The 16,579-nt window shown below is 34.8% G+C and overlaps 4 protein-coding genes and 1 long non-coding RNA gene across 14 annotated transcripts; 4 read left to right on the forward strand and 1 right to left on the reverse strand.

Moving 5' to 3' along the window:
- Window positions 1-42: 42 nt before the first annotated feature.
- On the forward strand, window positions 43-2,260 carry LOC112494057 (intraflagellar transport protein 46 homolog). 2 transcript variants are annotated; one of them, XM_025082959.1, is made up of 4 exons: window positions 43-174; window positions 359-825; window positions 884-1,084; window positions 1,184-2,025. In XM_025082959.1, exons 2-4 carry the CDS (start codon window positions 611-613, stop codon window positions 1,749-1,751), a joined length of 984 nt encoding a protein of 327 aa, XP_024938727.1. In that variant the 5' UTR covers window positions 43-174; window positions 359-610; the 3' UTR covers window positions 1,752-2,025. The 2 variants fall into 2 exon arrangements, with proteins under 2 accessions (XP_024938727.1, XP_024938728.1); XM_025082960.1 differs by lacking the exon at window positions 43-174 and having other exon boundaries at window positions 433-825; window positions 1,184-1,497; window positions 1,790-2,260.
- Window positions 2,261-2,292: 32 nt separating this feature from the next.
- Window positions 2,293-7,021, forward strand: LOC107265686 (H(+)/Cl(-) exchange transporter 7). 2 transcript variants are annotated; one of them, XM_025082958.1, is made up of 13 exons: window positions 2,293-2,423; window positions 2,505-2,716; window positions 3,020-3,148; window positions 3,561-3,759; window positions 3,835-4,088; window positions 4,195-4,372; window positions 4,435-4,959; window positions 5,035-5,204; window positions 5,280-5,459; window positions 5,525-5,734; window positions 5,810-6,052; window positions 6,120-6,200; window positions 6,289-6,715. In XM_025082958.1, the coding sequence occupies exons 2-13, from the start codon at window positions 2,564-2,566 to the stop codon at window positions 6,388-6,390; spliced, it is 2,424 nt and encodes an 807-aa protein (XP_024938726.1). In that variant the 5' UTR covers window positions 2,293-2,423; window positions 2,505-2,563; the 3' UTR covers window positions 6,391-6,715. The 2 variants fall into 2 exon arrangements, with proteins under 2 accessions (XP_024938726.1, XP_024938725.1); XM_025082957.1 differs by lacking the exon at window positions 2,293-2,423 and having other exon boundaries at window positions 2,564-2,716; window positions 6,289-7,021.
- On the reverse strand, window positions 6,500-7,658 carry LOC107265689. Its single transcript, XR_001537271.1, has 2 exons — window positions 7,458-7,658; window positions 6,500-6,854 (listed from the first exon to the last, which is right to left on the reverse strand). It is a non-coding gene; the product is annotated as an uncharacterized LOC107265689 (long non-coding RNA).
- An 845-nt stretch (window positions 7,659-8,503) lies between these two features.
- On the forward strand, window positions 8,504-12,637 carry LOC107265687. Of its 2 annotated transcripts, none has more exons than XM_015735402.2 (2): window positions 8,504-9,852; window positions 10,232-12,637. In XM_015735402.2, the coding sequence occupies exon 2, from the start codon at window positions 10,476-10,478 to the stop codon at window positions 11,739-11,741; it is 1,266 nt and encodes a 421-aa protein (XP_015590888.1). In that variant the 5' UTR covers window positions 8,504-9,852; window positions 10,232-10,475; the 3' UTR covers window positions 11,742-12,637. The 2 variants fall into 2 exon arrangements, with proteins under 2 accessions (XP_015590888.1, XP_015590889.1); XM_015735403.2 differs by having other exon boundaries at window positions 10,236-12,637.
- Window positions 12,638-12,813: 176 nt separating this feature from the next.
- On the forward strand, window positions 12,814-16,540 carry LOC107265617 (diphthine methyltransferase). Of its 7 annotated transcripts, XM_025082853.1 has the most exons (6): window positions 12,838-12,863; window positions 12,937-13,036; window positions 13,319-13,470; window positions 15,275-15,897; window positions 15,963-16,098; window positions 16,160-16,540. In XM_025082853.1, the coding sequence occupies exons 3-6, from the start codon at window positions 13,340-13,342 to the stop codon at window positions 16,509-16,511; spliced, it is 1,242 nt and encodes a 413-aa protein (XP_024938621.1). In that variant the 5' UTR covers window positions 12,838-12,863; window positions 12,937-13,036; window positions 13,319-13,339; the 3' UTR covers window positions 16,512-16,540. The 7 variants fall into 7 exon arrangements, with proteins under 7 accessions (XP_015590736.1, XP_015590733.1, XP_024938624.1 ...); XM_015735247.2 differs by lacking the exon at window positions 12,937-13,036 and having other exon boundaries at window positions 12,818-12,936; XM_025082856.1 differs by lacking the exon at window positions 12,937-13,036 and having other exon boundaries at window positions 12,818-12,936; window positions 15,275-15,669.
- Window positions 16,541-16,579: the final 39 nt, after the last annotated feature.

Consider the following 16,579-nt stretch of genomic DNA (forward strand, 5'->3'; position numbering starts at 1 on the left):
ACTTTACTTTTTCTAATAAATGTATATATAGGTTTAATCGCATAATTCATACCGGTTGTGTTTTCAAGATAATAAGATAGCTTGTCCTAGTATTTAAGAATTTTCTTTACCAGTCACGCTCATAGTGAAAGGATTATGATACGGATGATGAATTACGTTTGAGGAAATATGTAGGTATGTCTTGTTAAACTGTCACCTCTTTTAAATTGGGATATGACGTGAAGTTGAACATGAATACAAATATTTAAGCCAAACGTACCATCTGAACATGGCTTTCATCAGATGGTGCATTTAGGCTGAAGAACTTGGTATAATAGAAACATAATACTATTGGAACATACAATATACGTTTCTACAGGTGAGGATCGACCATTGCGCAACCATAGCAACCCGAGCCAAACAATAATAAAACTAGAATGAACGCTTGAGGATTGATTAGTATGAACTGAGTGTTCAGCATTTTAGGACTAGGTTGAGAATGTTCGTGGAAATAATAAAGAAGAAACAAACATAGCTGACCGTTTAGATAATTGTTATGGATATTGAAAAAATAATGGGATAGCTGGTGATAAATAATAATCAATAAAAATACTTAGAACCTCTGTGAACAATGAATCGAAAAGACAGCAGCGACGAAGAAGAAGTGCCGAATATTTCAGCATTTTCAAAATTTGATGAAAGTATCGAGGTGCGAAATGCTGAAGAGATCAAAAGTCCAATAAACAGTAGATCGGCGAGTATGAAGAAACCGACAAGGAATAAAAGTATCGAGAAACCTGGTAGTGCCGAAATAAATTCTCCACGTAGAAAACCAGAATTGATGAGGTAAAAATGGTGAAAGCTATTGATAGCTCCTGATACGATAAAGCTAACAAAATTTTAGGTATTCGAGTAAAATCGATCGTGGCGTCTCTTATGGAAAATCTATGGGAATTGGTAGCGATCCTTCAGACAGCGAAGAAACTGATGACGATGATATTCAAGCTACCAGCATGGCAAAAAGTTTAGATTTTTATGATCCAAAAAAATTTGAGGATATGGAAGTTTCCGCGGAAGTTAAAGAATTATTTCAAAACATAATGAGGTATCGTTCATTTTGAATTTCATATTTTTAAAAGAAGTTTATTTTCAGATGTTATAGAAAATGAAATTTCTGTAAAATTCAATTATTGATACTTTACAGATATACTCCACAGAAAATTGATCTAAATTATAAATTGATACCATTCATACCAGACTATATACCGGCGGTCGGTGATATAGATGCTTTTATTAAAATACCAAGACCAGACGGATTGGCTGATAAAGTTGGGTTGGTAGTTTTGGATGAACCATGCGCCAATCAGTCCGAACCTGCCGTGCTGCATCTACAGTTACGAAGTCGTAGCAAAAGTGCTGGCCCAGCTAAGCAATCGGTAATAAAGAGGATCGAGGATGCTGAGAAAAATGGGAAATCAATTGATAGATGGATCGAAGATATCAACCAATTACATAGAAGTAGGCATCCTCCAGCTGTTGAATTATCGAAACCAATGCCTGACATTGATAATCTTATGCAGCAATGGCCGAACGAATTAGAAGAGAAGCTTAACGAGATGGAAACTGATTTGTCAAAATTAGATTGTGATCTTGTACATCTCGTTGATATTGTTTGCAATCTATTAGACATTCCTGTCCATGGAAGTTCTAGAATAGAAGCTCTTCATACGTTATTCACATTATTTTTAGTAGTTAGAGATCATCAGTATTAATTAAATACTTTCAAAGTAATTAAGCCTGATTTTTTCAGATTACGTATACATCGTATCCATAATTGATTTTCTAAATCATCTTCAGGTTTTTCAAGATTTATCTTAAATTCTGATGCTGCGGCATTAACTTGAATACCTTGTACATCTGAAAATATGTATTTCAGAAAATAATATATTTTATAAGAAACAAAATCAATTATGTCAAATTGGAGTACCTGAAAGAAGAAACTAAAAATTAAAAAGCTACATTATAATATTATATAATATAAAATATTCCTAGCATCAAAACTGTCATTAATAATAGTATTAAACCACTAATATATTGTATTACTTATCTCATAAATTCCTTATGAATCATTCAGATAGAACGTGATACGTTTCATACACAGGGGAAACCCCGAATTTCATAGTCACCGTATCGCTTACGCTTATTCATTAGCCGAAAATTATTTTTGCAATATAATCAATTTCCTTTGATTTGAAATAAAAAAATTTTTCAATAAAATCGTCACGAAACGTTATATATGAGGCTATATATATATATATAGGCAATAAAACCATTCATTTGACATGACAAGAATTCATCACGTGGTAGGTATATTGCACTGTGTGTCTCATGCTGACACGCTTTGCAGTATCGTACTTACTGGTATCGCAACACGAAGCAGAGCGGTATGTCGTACTATTAGCAGTTGTTGATAAGACGACTGACGTCGAGATACTCTTAGTATTTGTTATTGTATTATATTCCAGAATGTGAATTGTGGAAAGATTTTATTAATCACGAAGTAAGGAATAAGAGAGAAAAAGAAATGACGGATCCATCGACACATGTGAATGTCTTGATTAACAGCAACGTCAATGAGAATAATGGAAATGACGTATGTGACGGCGAAGAGAGACTTATTAAGCCTAGAAATAATTTTGCTTCTTACTCCAGTGACGATGTCAGTATAAGATTTCGGGTGAGTATTATGAAATTCTTTATGAAGTTTATCATGCTTGTGATTGCATCATTTATTTATTTGCATTCCTTTCTCGGGAAACAAACATAACCTTTGTTGATGATACATCTGTCAGTATAATGAGTAAAATTGTCGTAAAAAAATTAATGATCTTTAAACTCGCATACTGAATGCTGATAGTTAATCAATTTTTCTTTCATGCTTACTTTTGCCTCTTACATTCCTTTCACACTGACTCATACATGGTGTGTCGATTTTGTATTATACTGCTGTGCTGGATTCTATGAATATTTTTCTTTGTAGAATGTCAGGAGTAATAGTCAGGGTAATATCTGCAATATTGTTGAAAATCTTTCCCATCGTCGGTCAGCAAGACTCAATGCTGAAGATGTTCCACCAGGAGCTACAAATTTTCTGTCAGCCAATTATGAGGTAATGGTTCTAGGTGTAGTTATGAAAAATTGCTTAGTCTTATTTCTGCTATGAGTTATGGTTGAATGAAAAGTATTTTACTCTTCCATGGCTAAGATATGACAGGGATAATAATATTGGTTTATAAATTCATTCTCAATGCAGGAGAATAACTTGTAATAATCTTGAAAATAATTATATACATCGTATTCATGACATAAGTGTAAAACCTTCAATTATTTTTTAATAATTGACCTATATACTTGGATATATTTAAAAGTCATTATAGTTTGTTCAGTTCATTTATTTATTTCAAATTCTTGGTCCATATTTAGCAGTGTTTAGAAATAATCTGTTGATCTTTTATTGGTATGGATTACATTACTTTCTATTGAATTTTATCTCTTGGATGCATCGGTACTTTATCTTTCAGAGCCTCGACTATGATACCTGTGAAAATTATATTCTCCTGGATGAGGAAAGGAGAAAGGGATATAAATTCGTGGTTAAGAAAAATCTAGCCAGATGGTTCATATTTCTACTAATTGGAATTTGCACGGCTGTAATTGCCTGCTTTGTAGATATTTCTATTGAAGAACTATCCAGTGTGAAATATAGTCGTTTAAAGATATGTATCCTTTTTTCATAAAATATGGTGCATTCTTTACAGTTTTCACTGATATTTTCTTACATGTGATATAATACAGTTATGGACGAATGTGTGTTAAAAAACTGCCTATGGCTGCCCTTTTTTATGTGGCTCGCTTTAAATTTAGTGCCAGTTTTGATAGGAGCTGTTTTAGTAGCATATATAGAGCCTGTCGCCGCAGGTAGTGGTATTCCACAAGTAAAATGCTACCTGAATGGTATCAAAGTGCCAAGAGTAGTCAGGATTAAAACATTAGCAGTAAAAATTATAGGAGTAATATGTACAGTAGTTGGAGGACTTGCAGGAGGAAAGGTATTTATTTCTCTCTTTGTAGGCATTTCAACACAACATTTAAAGAGTTCTTAACATGATCATTAATCATCTATATTATTTTTGCCTTCATTCCCGAAAATTCAAGGAAGGTCCCATGATACATTCTGGAGCAGTTGTCGCAGCAGGTATCTCTCAGGGAAAGAGCACAACCTTTCGCAAGGACTTAAGGATCTTTAAATACTTTAGGGAAGATCATGAGAAACGTGATTTCGTATCTGGAGGTGCAGCCTCTGGTGTTTCTGCAGCATTTGGTGCTCCAATAGGTAGTTAATGACTAATCAAGTACATTAATAATAATACAGTAGCTTTTTGTAAATTCTTACAGGAGGTGTATTATTCAGTATCGAAGAGGGTACAAGTTTCTTTAACCAAAGCTTAACTTGGAGGACATTCTTCGCTAGCATGATAACAACCTTTACATTAAATATTATCTTAAGTGCCTATCATGGTCACCCAGGGGACCTGTCTTATCCAGGTTTATTAAATTTGGGAAAGTTTGAAACGATGACCTACAGAGTCTATGAAATCCCATTGTTCATGATAGTAGGAATTATAGGAGGTCTGCTGGGATCAATGTGGAATTACTTGAATTACAAAATCAGCTGCTTCCGTCTAAGATATATAAGAGCTAAGTGGTTGAAGGTGATAGAAGCTCTGGTAGTAGCTGCAATGAGTGCTATTATGGGGTTCTTGATGATTTATTTTCTTGATGATTGCAAACCACTGGGTCAATCTCCAACAAAATTTCCAGTACAAATGTACTGTAAAGAAGGAGAATACAGTGCAGTGGCAGCTTTGTGGTTTCAAACACCAGAAAGTAGTGTGCGGTCTCTCTTTCATGATCCAAAAGGTACATTGAACAACTTTAAACCCTAAATACTTCAATTCTTAATGCTTCTATAGAAAGTAATGTTTACCCTTATAGGTTCTCATAATGACGTAACGTTGGCTGTTTTCGTAATCCTGTACTTTTTCCTGGCCGCTGCCACATTCGGTTTGTCCATGTCCAGTGGACTTTTCATACCGTCGCTCCTAATTGGTGCTGCTTGGGGTAGACTTGTTGGAGCAGTATTTACTAAACTCTGGCCGGCTTGTGTAAGACTTAAACAAATGTAAATTCTATATCCTAAAAGCATAGACAGTAGACCTCACGCTATTATATGTTTATAGGAATTTCTTGATCCTGGAAAATATGCTCTTTTGGGTGCTGCTGCACAACTGGGTGGTGTTGTAAGAATGACAATCAGCTTAACAGCTATTCTCATTGAAGCGACCCAAGGAATATCGTTTGGTCTCCCACTCATAATTGTCTTAATAATGGCTAAATGGGTGGGCGATTTCTTTAACGAAGTTAGTATCAGAATAATTCCATATTATACTAAAGAAAATAAGTATAACATGATTTTTTAATTCAGGGAATTTATGATATTCATATTCAAATGGCTGGAGTACCATTGTTACCATGGGAGCCACCACCATTGTCAAATAATATTTATGCCAGCGAGATAATGAGCCACCCTATAGTGACTTTGAAAACAGTAGAGAACGTGGGTCATATAGTGGAACTATTAACCTGTGTTACTTTCAATGGTTTCCCAGTAGTTGATCCTCCTAGTAGTGACGAGGTATAAATAGTTATGTCAATTTTATCTGTGTAGTTCAATTATTATTTAATATACCTTATTCATATTTTTTTTCAGGCTGAGATAAACTGCTATGGACGATTTCGTGGATTAATTCTGCGATCGCAGCTCATAGTGCTTTTACAAAATAAAATTTTTAATGAGTACAATGAATTTTGGGAAACGATAGATATAGAGTTGTTCCGTAATGAATATCCACGATATCCAACGATAAAACAAGTCAAAATAACAGAGGAAGAGAAAACATACATGATGGACTTAAGACCATTTATGAACCCTTCTACATACACTGTTCAACATGTTAGTAAATAATTACAAAGTGATTGGGTCAATGTTGTTTATAAAGTGATATTTATTATCATTTCAGTCCGCATCATTGCCACGTGTCTTCAGACTCTTCAGAGCAATTGGACTTCGTCATTTGCCAGTAATAAATGATACAAATGAAGTGAGTTTTCCTTTTACACTGGTTTTTTTCTTCTTTAGAATTAGAAAAACGGTAATAAGACAGACATTCAATTTTCTATATGTTTTAGGTGGTTGGTATGATAACCAGAAAAGATATAGCTAAATACAGAATATGGAAACATCAAGGGAGAATGGGATTGGATGAACTTCTTATAACCGATAAACTATGACAGAATCTATTAAGAGAAATTTTGATATAGTATTCACTATACTTTGGGTACTTTGCAACTATTATTTCGACTAATGTTTGGTCATTACAAAGAATTAAGCTGTTTTCAATAAGGGTGATATAGTTTTTAATTAATGATTATCAAAAAGAAAATTTTAACCCACAACAATTAACTTAAAGAACTCGAAGAGACAAAGTGAAATAGTCTAACAGATATAGACAAATTTGAGAATAACAAATGTTCAAAGCATACAAAGTTATAATATATACTATTTAATTATTAACAAATAACTCCCAACCAAGCCATGACCAAAGCTTAAAAAATAAATACACTGGGACAATAACCAACGAGAGAAGAAAATAATATTCAGAAGTTGATATATACATTTTTTTGTATCCAGAGCTGGTTCTCTCTATATAACCGGGTATTTCTGTGATCCAGATGCCAATGTTATTTTGTAAATCCTAAAACAAAAAATTCAATACAAACTTCTATATTAGATAAGTAATACAACATTGAATGTATCCTAAAGTATACATTTTTTTTCATTTATGCTAATTGTATTGTTTACAGACAATAGGGTTTTATCTAGCAATAAACGTGAAATTCCGTAATGCCATTATCAAAATGATAACGATAAAAATAAATTATTAAGAAAGAATATATAATATATATATATATATATATATCCATAATTTTAAAGTACCAAATCAATTGTCAGTCAGTTCATCTTATCTGATGATAACGAGAGAAAACACGCAAGTTAGATAATTAAGAAAAGGAACATTTTTTTGTCAAAAATTAAGGCTCAAGTGTAGCATGAGATTAGAATATCTGAGATTGCGATATCATTGCCTAAGATGGCAGGTAAAAAAAATCAATAAAAATCGGTGACAATTAATCTCACAACGCTATTTCGGGAGTGAATCACCTTGACGGTATATACGGGTGCGTGCGGAGCAGGCGACAACGACTATCTCCTTCCAATCTCCAATAAACCGAGACCTTAGAATTTTTTCGCGAAACTGTACCAGTGGAAAAGAGTGCATGAGGGTCGAAAGTCTTACGTTCGATGTAACTGCTTGCTCCTGTTACACTGCCTAGAGTTTTATTACGTGACCGCAGTCCTAGGATTTCTTAACGTGAAAATGATGATTTATGGGTGACGCGATCCGTTGACTCAGTTCTCGTTGTCAACTTCTGCTTTGGAGATCACACGTGATTCGCAAATTTGGAGGACGTTGCTGATAAACCTGTAGCCATTCTTGTGATTGGTTTCGAGAAGTTAAAGAAGACATTAATGGCGCTAGCGTTGTTATACTTGACGGCGCGGTAAATTTAAAATTTTCAAAGCTTACTGATGTGTACTTAATCATTAAAAAAGGTAGCTTTTAATTTCTCTTGTGGATTCTAGTTGTTCCTGCCCTTGAGACGTATGAATGAACAGGTACTCTGCAGACGTATCGGAGCGTTTTGTAAAAAAGAGTTATCCTGGACATATATAACAAGCGTTGTAAGGATTGAGTACGAGTTCAGAAAGGTGTAAGATGAATGGTCATGGACGATGGAGCAGGAGTAAAAACTCACCAATACCAAAGAGACGACCAGGATCATCTGGAGAGAGGAAGAAGTCTACTCGAAAACCATTACCAAGGCCACACGAAACAGAAGAGGAAGCAATCATTCGTAGGTTTCATGATGCACAAAGGATGGCTAGGTTTCGTGCCAAGAGAAAGAAGGCTCTTGAGGAAGCAAAGGCCTTGGAAGCTTCTAAACTGGCAGAGATAGCAGTTATATCAGAGCTAAGAAGAAGGAACGTAGTCTTACAATTAGCAAACCCTGTTATACCTGTTGTATCAAATCCAATACCGTATCAGCCTGTAACTATAGAAACTCCACAGGCTAGTGCACCATCAGCTTCTTCTCAGAGTAAATATTCTCAACTGCTGGCAGTGATCGAAGAGCTTGGAAAGGACATTAGACTGACTTATGCTGGCAGTCGTACCTCTGCTGACAGACTGAAGATGGGCATTGTACAAGCCAGAATTCTAGTCAGAGATTGCCTTTTGGAGACTGAAGTCAATTCAGGATAATTTTTATTTTTATTCACTACTCTGTTCGTGCGTTATATAATATATGTAGGAAATTCTTTTTGAGAGTTTCAATGCGGCCATGTCCTCTAGTTGAGTCAGACTGAGGGTGATCCACTGGTCACAGAGTAAATTGTAAATTATACTTGTGTGTCATTTAATAATGGCATTCAATCGATTACCGAGCTATGAAATATTTCGGTTCTTAATTGTTTTTAAAGTACAAATTACACGTAGAACAACCCTTAAACGGTGATAATATCAGGGAATAAGCATGAAATCCATCATTATTCTTAATGTACTTTATAAGCGACATATTTCAAGCTGTCATACACAGCAGAGACACACAGGTCTCAAAATCTAATGTTACCGTCTATTGACTTTATATCTCAAATAAGGAGCGTCTGATCAAAACCAGAGCCTACAACAGTGACCTTGAGTTTCAAAATACTTAGAGTTATAACAATAAAAAATAATAATTGTTAGTAATTGTACCGAATATACACCACTTTTTAAGAACTCAAAATACTTTCAATATGCCCCCTGCAATAAGCTAATATCAGAAACATAAGAAACCCAAAATTAAGTATTCAATCTATTGGGTTGTCTCATATGTGTATTCATACCACTTTCATGAAAGTTTGGTTATTGCATCAACACCACAAAACTGTATGGGACAATTCAATAAATTCCTAAAATATATTAGATTTTATTAAGATTAAATTCATCAGTGCAAGTCACGTTTCACAAGAAAAACAGTTATGCATCAAAGAGTTGCGTGGCGTGCTTGTCGATTGGAAAAAATAAAAATAAAGTATAAAGATCTATAAGAAGCATCGTTCCATGAAAGATAGAAGGTTCCATTCTAAATTTTTGAATCGAATATGGGTCAATAATTCCACGGCGCCGTACATATGCCCGTTGGACGTAAGGTGGGAGTAAAAGAAGGGTGTCTTAAGAAGATGGGTTCAATGTGATATACTCATTCTTTTAAAGTACAGTTGATTTTCGTGTACCCATTTAAAATTACCATATAAAAACAAGGTGGTCAATAGTTTATCACGTCGTCTGTATACGTACACCTGTCTGCCATGAAGTTGCAGACAGGAATAGGAAGGGGTTATGGTCAATAAACGCAACCACATCACACGCAGCCTATCGGCGACCTCGCTTGGCCCCTTAAAGTGGCTCCGAACGAAAATCTTACATGTCGGCCGATATTGCTTTTGTGCGTTTGTCTGCGAGATATCTTGAGAAACCCCGGCTTGTTTTTATAGAGAGTGACGTCGCCGTAATCGGCCGAGTACCAGGAAGATACGGATGTGAAATGAGACCAGTTCGTCGACCGATTTAACGTCCTCAAGGGTTGATTGTAAGTTTCAGCGGATTGACCGAATTGCGTCCGCCATTGTTGTGATTGGTGAACGTTGCAGAGAAGACGGCGTTCTTAATTTGACGCGCATGCGTGGTGGAAGTTGTCACGAGGCTCCTTATTCAAATTTTAAGAAAATTTGAAAATCATACGCAAAAGCCTCGTTGAGAAATATTTAATTGGCTATTAAGTATTTTAGGGAAATATTAACTGAGTTACAGGTATTCAGTGTCAAAATTCGTTGCTGATAAGTCAATTTAGTGAAATATTAGTATATATTTAAAATGTAGTGTTCGATGACCAATTGTGACTTTCTATTTAATAAATGTAATGGGGAGGAGAATATTTTTATTATTTGCATGATGTTTTTCTGTTTCAGATAGCAAGGAGTATACCTGAATCTATTATTAGGTGCCTTTTGTAAGATAGGACTATATCTTGTAACACTGGAATTGCTTAACCAGGATATAGCAAGAGATTGTAGTGTGCGAAGCTGAGAGGGACCAGGAATAGCTGGAAGCGTATGCCCAGCAAAGAATTTATTAAGAACACTTTTATTTGAATTTTATAAAGATGCGACTCATTGTAGATGATTGTTTTGGCACCACGCATAATACCGTGTTATGCCCAAAGCCAAGAAGAAATCTTACCTCACAAAGGTAAGGGAAATGCGTGAATATAGACGACAAAGACTAATGTCAGAAACAGCAGAGGAACGTGCTATAAGATTGTATACGGCGGCTGAGAGGATGAAGAACGCCAGGGCAAAGGAAACAGAGGAGCAGGCAGCAATGCGTAGAATGCAAGAAGCCCAGAGGATGGCTCGTCATCGTGCCAAGAAGAAGCGTTGTCTGGACGAGAATCTAGCACGTGAGATATCAAAGATAGCAGAATTTTCAAAGATGCCAGATGCAGCAACAATAGCCCAAATGTCTGAGATGAATATGAACAAGATATCTGCAGAATTGAAGCAAATGATGGAACGTGGTAAAGTCCCAGAGCACATAGTGCAAATGGCGCAATTTGCTGAGTTCAGTAAAATGACTGACTTAAACAAAATGTCCCAGGACATGGCAAAACGTTATGAGATGGAAAAAATGGCTGAATATGCAAAGACAACGGAGTACATGAAAATGCAGGAAATAGCTAAGATGTCAGAACTTGCCAAGATGAATGAGATAGTTAAATTCTCGGAGATGGCTAAGTACAACGACATCAAAAAGATGAATGAGATAGCAAAGATGAACGAGATGATGAAGATGTCACAGATGGCTAAAATAAATGAAGTACAACGTATGAACGAGATAGCCAAACTTAACGAGATGGTTAAGATGACTGAGATGGCGAAGTACAACAATGATATAACAAAGCTCAACGAGATAGCGCAGATAAACGAGATGGCTAAAGAGATAGCAAAGATGAATGAGAAGAGCAAAATGAACGAGATGATCAAAATGGCGAATATGCAAAACGACATAACAAAGATGCCGGAGTATTCAAAAATGGCCGAAATGGCTAAACTTACGGAATTAGCTAAACTCAATGAAATTACTATTACAAAATTGAATGATCCACCAGCTCCAAAAGTACCCGAAATCTCCCGAATACCTGAACCCGTCATTACCGTGCCAAATCCACGAAATCTTCAAAACGTGCAAACAGTTCAAGTAGCCCAAGCTAGTCCATCCAGCACCATAAACTTCCCTACTGTTCCTGGTCAGGGAAAATACGCCCAGCTACTTGTTATCATCGAGGAACTCGGTAGGGATATTCGCCTTTCGTATGCAGGTAGCCGTAGTGCAGCTGAACGCCTAAAAATGGGAATTCAACACGCCAGAATCCTCGTACGAGAATGTCTTCTAGAAACTGAGCATAATGCACGACAATGATCTGCCGATATTCTTAGTCTCTAGGTTTCTAGAAGATTATTTTACATAATTATGCTATCCACAATGTATCGAGTACAGTCGTATATTTTACACGGGAGTGTTTCGGCATCCGTAGGAACCATTAAACAATCATATATATATATATACATATACAGCCACGTATATGCATATGTATCCCAAAACATAGTAAATAGTGGTTATAGCGTGCAAATAACGATTCAATCGAGTTTTACGCTGTCGTAGAGAATTATGATTGAAATGTTATGAGGTACCATAGTATATCTATTGTATTTTGTAATGAATTTCAAGAGGGTTTGATAAAGCCAAAGTAAGATTATTGTAGCTGGTACAGCTTTTTCATTTTGAATTGTTCATTTTCTTAGCCAAAGCCTAAACGGCTGATAAAACTATATAGAAAGGAATCGTGCATTTATACTGATGAGACCGGTACATTTATTATAAATGTAATAATGTTAAATGAACTTTATGCTTGTAGAATTGGAAATTAATTTCCTTCGGTTTCCCTTTGTGATATGTGTTATTGGGGTTTCGTTTATCGTTTATTGTATCAGTACGTCTTCTCGGTCGTCGAACACTCCCAGATCTTTGAGTAATTGAAGTATTGTTTAGTGTTTTGCGACTAAGGTGAATGTACCTATTGCGGAGAGAATGTATTAACCAGTTACATACCTATTGAGGTCATGTATTTTTCTTTGTACTTTATTGAAGAGGGAATGATATCTGTTTGTTTTATTTAACGAATACCTAATATTCACGTTTATTATTACGTATACGTATGGCGAAATTTGATCAAACGCAATGTGTACCTATATTATTGCATATAGGATTATACATATAAGATATTGCTAAATAATAAAGTACCATTTTCTAATGTACCTGGTATTTTTTTATTACGTTATAAATTAACCTGGCATTCAACTTTATTATTTTATTTTAATATTAGATTTGTGTTGTAACGCAAAGAAATTATAAGAAAGGATATAAAAAAAAAGTAAACGCAGCCACAAACTAAGTAGCCGGTACTTCTTGTTTGGTCTTTTTGTGTTACTGTGTGTGTATTGCGTTGCCTGCGCGTCGTAGTCGTGTGTTGTGCCGTGATAAGTTTGTTTTTATTTATTTCTCCTTTATTTATTAAGAAAAATTGCAAAACGTGATATCCATTCTCCATTTTCAGGTACGCAATTCTGTGTTTTCAACATTTCCAGAAATACTGTATTGGAATGATTTTTCTAGTGTGAATATAAATAGTAATATTTTAGGTTAGCTTTTTGGAAGTAAGTTTTGTTGTTCTGTAACAAATGTATTTTAATAGAATGTATTGACTAACCTTATTAACGTTAACCTTTAACAGAAGCTTAATTGCAAAATAATACATTCACAGTTCAATACTTTTATAATCACCTTTTTGTGTTGTTGTATTATACCAGTGTCATTACCATATCAAATGTTGCGGATACAGACAACTGAGCACGCTCATTGATTCCAGAAGTGATTGTCTAGCTTGGTTTTAACAACTTCTTTACAATGATACCTTTCATATCTTGATTCTTTGTTAGGATTATTTATAAAATTTGAAGATGGAGGATGAACGTGGAAGCAGTGAAGGTCCAGCGAAGATCACGGAACCTGTAATAACTGTTCCAAATCCCAGAGCCTTTCAACAAACAGTTGCACAAGTCACAGTTCCTACCATACCTGGACAGTCCAAGTATGCTCAACTCCTCACTGTCATAGAAGAACTTGGACGTGATATTCGACCAACTTATGCAGGCAGCCGCAGTTCTGCTGAACGTATAAAACGTGGCATTGTTCATGCACGTATACTAGTCAGAGAGTGTCTTGTTGAGACAGAAAGGAGTGCACGCCAATGAAATATCATTATGCTTTATTGAATCTAAGCTATAACCAAAATTTTAGATTATGCTGACCTGTAGTCAATGTTCTACATCAGTGCTATTTGAAGGAGTCATAATATTACTTGAAATAGAAGACTCCCTGTGAAATACTGATGTCGGAGAATGGCTATATCAATGTTCATAATGTCTGAAATAGACTACAATAGTTTTGATTTACTACATGCATTATAAGTGCTTCTTGCAAGTACTTTTAATTCCAAACTTATATCATTCGCATTAACTATACAAGGCCAAGAATAGTAATAATTTTTAAGTAGCATATACTGGAAGTGTCACAAAACACCAATTACAAGACTTTTACTTAACTAGTAACAAAATTCAGAATATTATGAACTGAAGACAAGGGAAAGAAGAAGAATCTGTCTACCTCACATTTCATGGGAAGATAAACCATTGTTAACTTAGAAAGCAGAACAATAGAATAATTTCAATAGTAGCAATGACTGATGAAAGCAAATTTAGATCTTAAGTATTTAAGACAAAAAGCTCGTTTTATTTAAATGGCATTTAAAAGTATTGATGGTTTGTCTGTGAATGTCACGTTCATTCAGGCAGTCACACACATTGATTGATATTTTTATGATATTTACAAAAAACGTTTTAATTTAATATAGCCTAAGATAAATTATTACTAACAAGTTCAAATATTTTTCTTCACTGCCAAATAGAAGGCGTTGCTCATAATAATCAGTATTGGATACCTAATTTATTTTCGGTAATAAGTTCTACGAAGTTCAAGTACAATTTACAAAATGATTCTCATAGAACCTTATCGTATTGCCACCAATAACAAGTACAACATACGCCATTGAGATAAACAACAAACCAATAAATAAAACTAGGCAGATTAAGTAAAAACAAATAAGATTCAGCATTTCGTTTCACGAATTGCATTTAGCCTTAACTATTACATTAAAAAGTACAAATCATCTCTTCCTATAATAATAAAATAATTAATATATCTGTGAAACATAAATAAGAGGATAAATAGAACCATCATGAAATAGTAGGACGTAAAGTAATTCTGATTTTTTTTTCAAATCTGTGTATTCTAATTTAAAATCAATGAAAAAAAAGGCATATGTAATAAAACAGACACTGCCGACGCGTTCCTAGATAGATAGTACAGTTAGTAGTTTGCTCAGGGTATCCCTTCCTGGTTTTTCCAGGTGATATCTTACCAATGATTACAGGACTTACATGGTTGTAATGAAACATTCGTATCTTAGCTGTAAGCTTGTGAAGTTTAATCTAATACACTCATCGAGAAAGCATATATTAACATACATATATTATACAGCTTAGCATAAAACTTTATAGAAGAATGTAGCCCATGTACTGAAATATTTTTTATGACCAATACCATTGAATTATTATGCTAGTGATAAAAGTAATCACGATGATCTGTTAACTTATTCTGTCGTTCATAGTTTTAATAAAGGTATTTTTATTCGACTTTCTGTCTTAATGTAGAAACTCAATAAACCTTTCAAATGACACATAGAACGATCACATAAGCTGTACTTTAGATTGAAATATAAATATAGTGTTTCTCTGGAAGATAATTCTTTATAGAAACAAATTTTTTTGTTACAGAATTATGACGTCAGAGAGCTTCACAACGCTTGATACATTTGATACTCAATTCCCAGCTGATTCCGTGGAATGGTGCCCCATAGAACCCTATCGGAATTTATTTGTCTGTGGCACATATCACTTGGCTCAAGAAGATTTACAGACGGCTGCAACAGGTGAAAAAGTGCCAGAGCGTCTTGGGCAGATTTATCTGTTTCAAGTGATCGAGAAGAAATTATTGAGAATAATGAAGAAAGCACATGTAGCAGCTGTATTAGATATGAAGTGGGCCCATGTTAGGCTGAATGGAAAAATATTACTAGGTGTTGTGAGTGCTGATGCATCTATAGAAATTTATCAATTGTTGGAAGAAAGGGAACCGAAGTTACATTTAACTTCAAAGTCACATTTAGATGGTAATATTCCAGGGCTCTTGGCCTTGTCTTTAGACTGGTCGACAGGAAGATGCAAAAGTAATGATAATACACATGCGAGCATCGTCGTAAGCGATTCAGAAGGAAAGTTTAATATTCTTCAGCTGAATGAAACTGAGGAATTGGAGAAAACTATTTCTTGGAACGCACACGAATTTGAAGCGTGGATCGCTGCGTTCGACTATTGGGATACTAATATAGTATACACTGGTACGAAATATAAAGCCATTTGATGTAAATAATGTTTGATTTTGTTTTCATGGCGAATATTACAGGTGGAGATGATAGTACATTTTTGCGTTTTGATCTGAGAATGAGTCCTAAGCCAGTTTCCATAAACAGAAGTCATCATACTGGAGTAACAAGTCTTCATTGTAATTCTTCTAAGGAATTTTCCTTAGCTTCTGGAAGGTATGTGTAGTATAATTTATATATAATTATAGAATATTACAAGTATTATTAATATTTTCAGCTATGATGAAACTCTACGGCTTTGGGACACAAGAAATATTGCAAGACCGTTATCAGAACTTAATCTAGGAGGTGGAATATGGCGATTGAAATGGGATCCATTCTTTAAAGATTATCTCTTAGCAGCCTGTATGTACGACGGTTTTAAAATAATAAATTGTCAACAGTCCAGCAATCCAGTGATCATAGCTCAGTACATGGAGCACAAAAATATTTCCTATGGTTGCGACTGGTCCTTTTCAACCAGCGAAGAGTTCTCTCCTGATAGTAGTAAGAATCTTGCGTTAATAGCTACGTGTTCATTTTATGATCATATTTTACATTTATCCACTGTATCCCTGACTGATGACTGATTAGTTAAAAATATAATAATATTTACATATGTTGTTTCTTTCATTTGAAAACCATTTAAATATGTCGG

This window comes from Cephus cinctus, unplaced genomic scaffold, assembly GCF_000341935.2.
Source record: "Cephus cinctus unplaced genomic scaffold, Ccin1 Ccin1_scaffold0230, whole genome shotgun sequence".
Taxonomy (NCBI): Eukaryota; Metazoa; Arthropoda; class Insecta; order Hymenoptera; family Cephidae; genus Cephus; species Cephus cinctus.

Excerpts from the sequence above, each read along its gene's own strand:
- LOC107265617 (XM_015735247.2), top strand. The coding sequence starts at position 13,340 with ATGGAGGATGAACGTGGAAGCAGTGAAGGTCCAGCGAAGATCACGGAA. Across the intron at positions 13,471-15,274 it reads ACCATACCTGGACAGTCCAA|AATTATGACGTCAGAGAGCT; the intron begins GTATGCTCAACT and ends TTTTTGTTACAG. Across the intron at positions 16,099-16,159 it reads TTTTCCTTAGCTTCTGGAAG|CTATGATGAAACTCTACGGC; the intron begins GTATGTGTAGTA and ends TAATATTTTCAG.
- LOC112494057 (XM_025082959.1), top strand. The coding sequence starts at position 611 with ATGAATCGAAAAGACAGCAGCGACGAAGAAGAAGTGCCGAATATTTCA. Across the intron at positions 826-883 it reads AGAAAACCAGAATTGATGAG|GTATTCGAGTAAAATCGATC; the intron begins GTAAAAATGGTG and ends ACAAAATTTTAG. Across the intron at positions 1,085-1,183 it reads TTATTTCAAAACATAATGAG|ATATACTCCACAGAAAATTG; the intron begins GTATCGTTCATT and ends GATACTTTACAG.
- LOC107265687 (XM_015735402.2), top strand. The coding sequence starts at position 10,476 with ATGCCCAAAGCCAAGAAGAAATCTTACCTCACAAAGGTAAGGGAAATG.
- LOC107265686 (XM_025082958.1), top strand. The coding sequence starts at position 2,564 with ATGACGGATCCATCGACACATGTGAATGTCTTGATTAACAGCAACGTC. Across the intron at positions 5,205-5,279 it reads CTAAACTCTGGCCGGCTTGT|GAATTTCTTGATCCTGGAAA; the intron begins GTAAGACTTAAA and ends ATATGTTTATAG. Across the intron at positions 6,053-6,119 it reads CTACATACACTGTTCAACAT|TCCGCATCATTGCCACGTGT; the intron begins GTTAGTAAATAA and ends TTATCATTTCAG.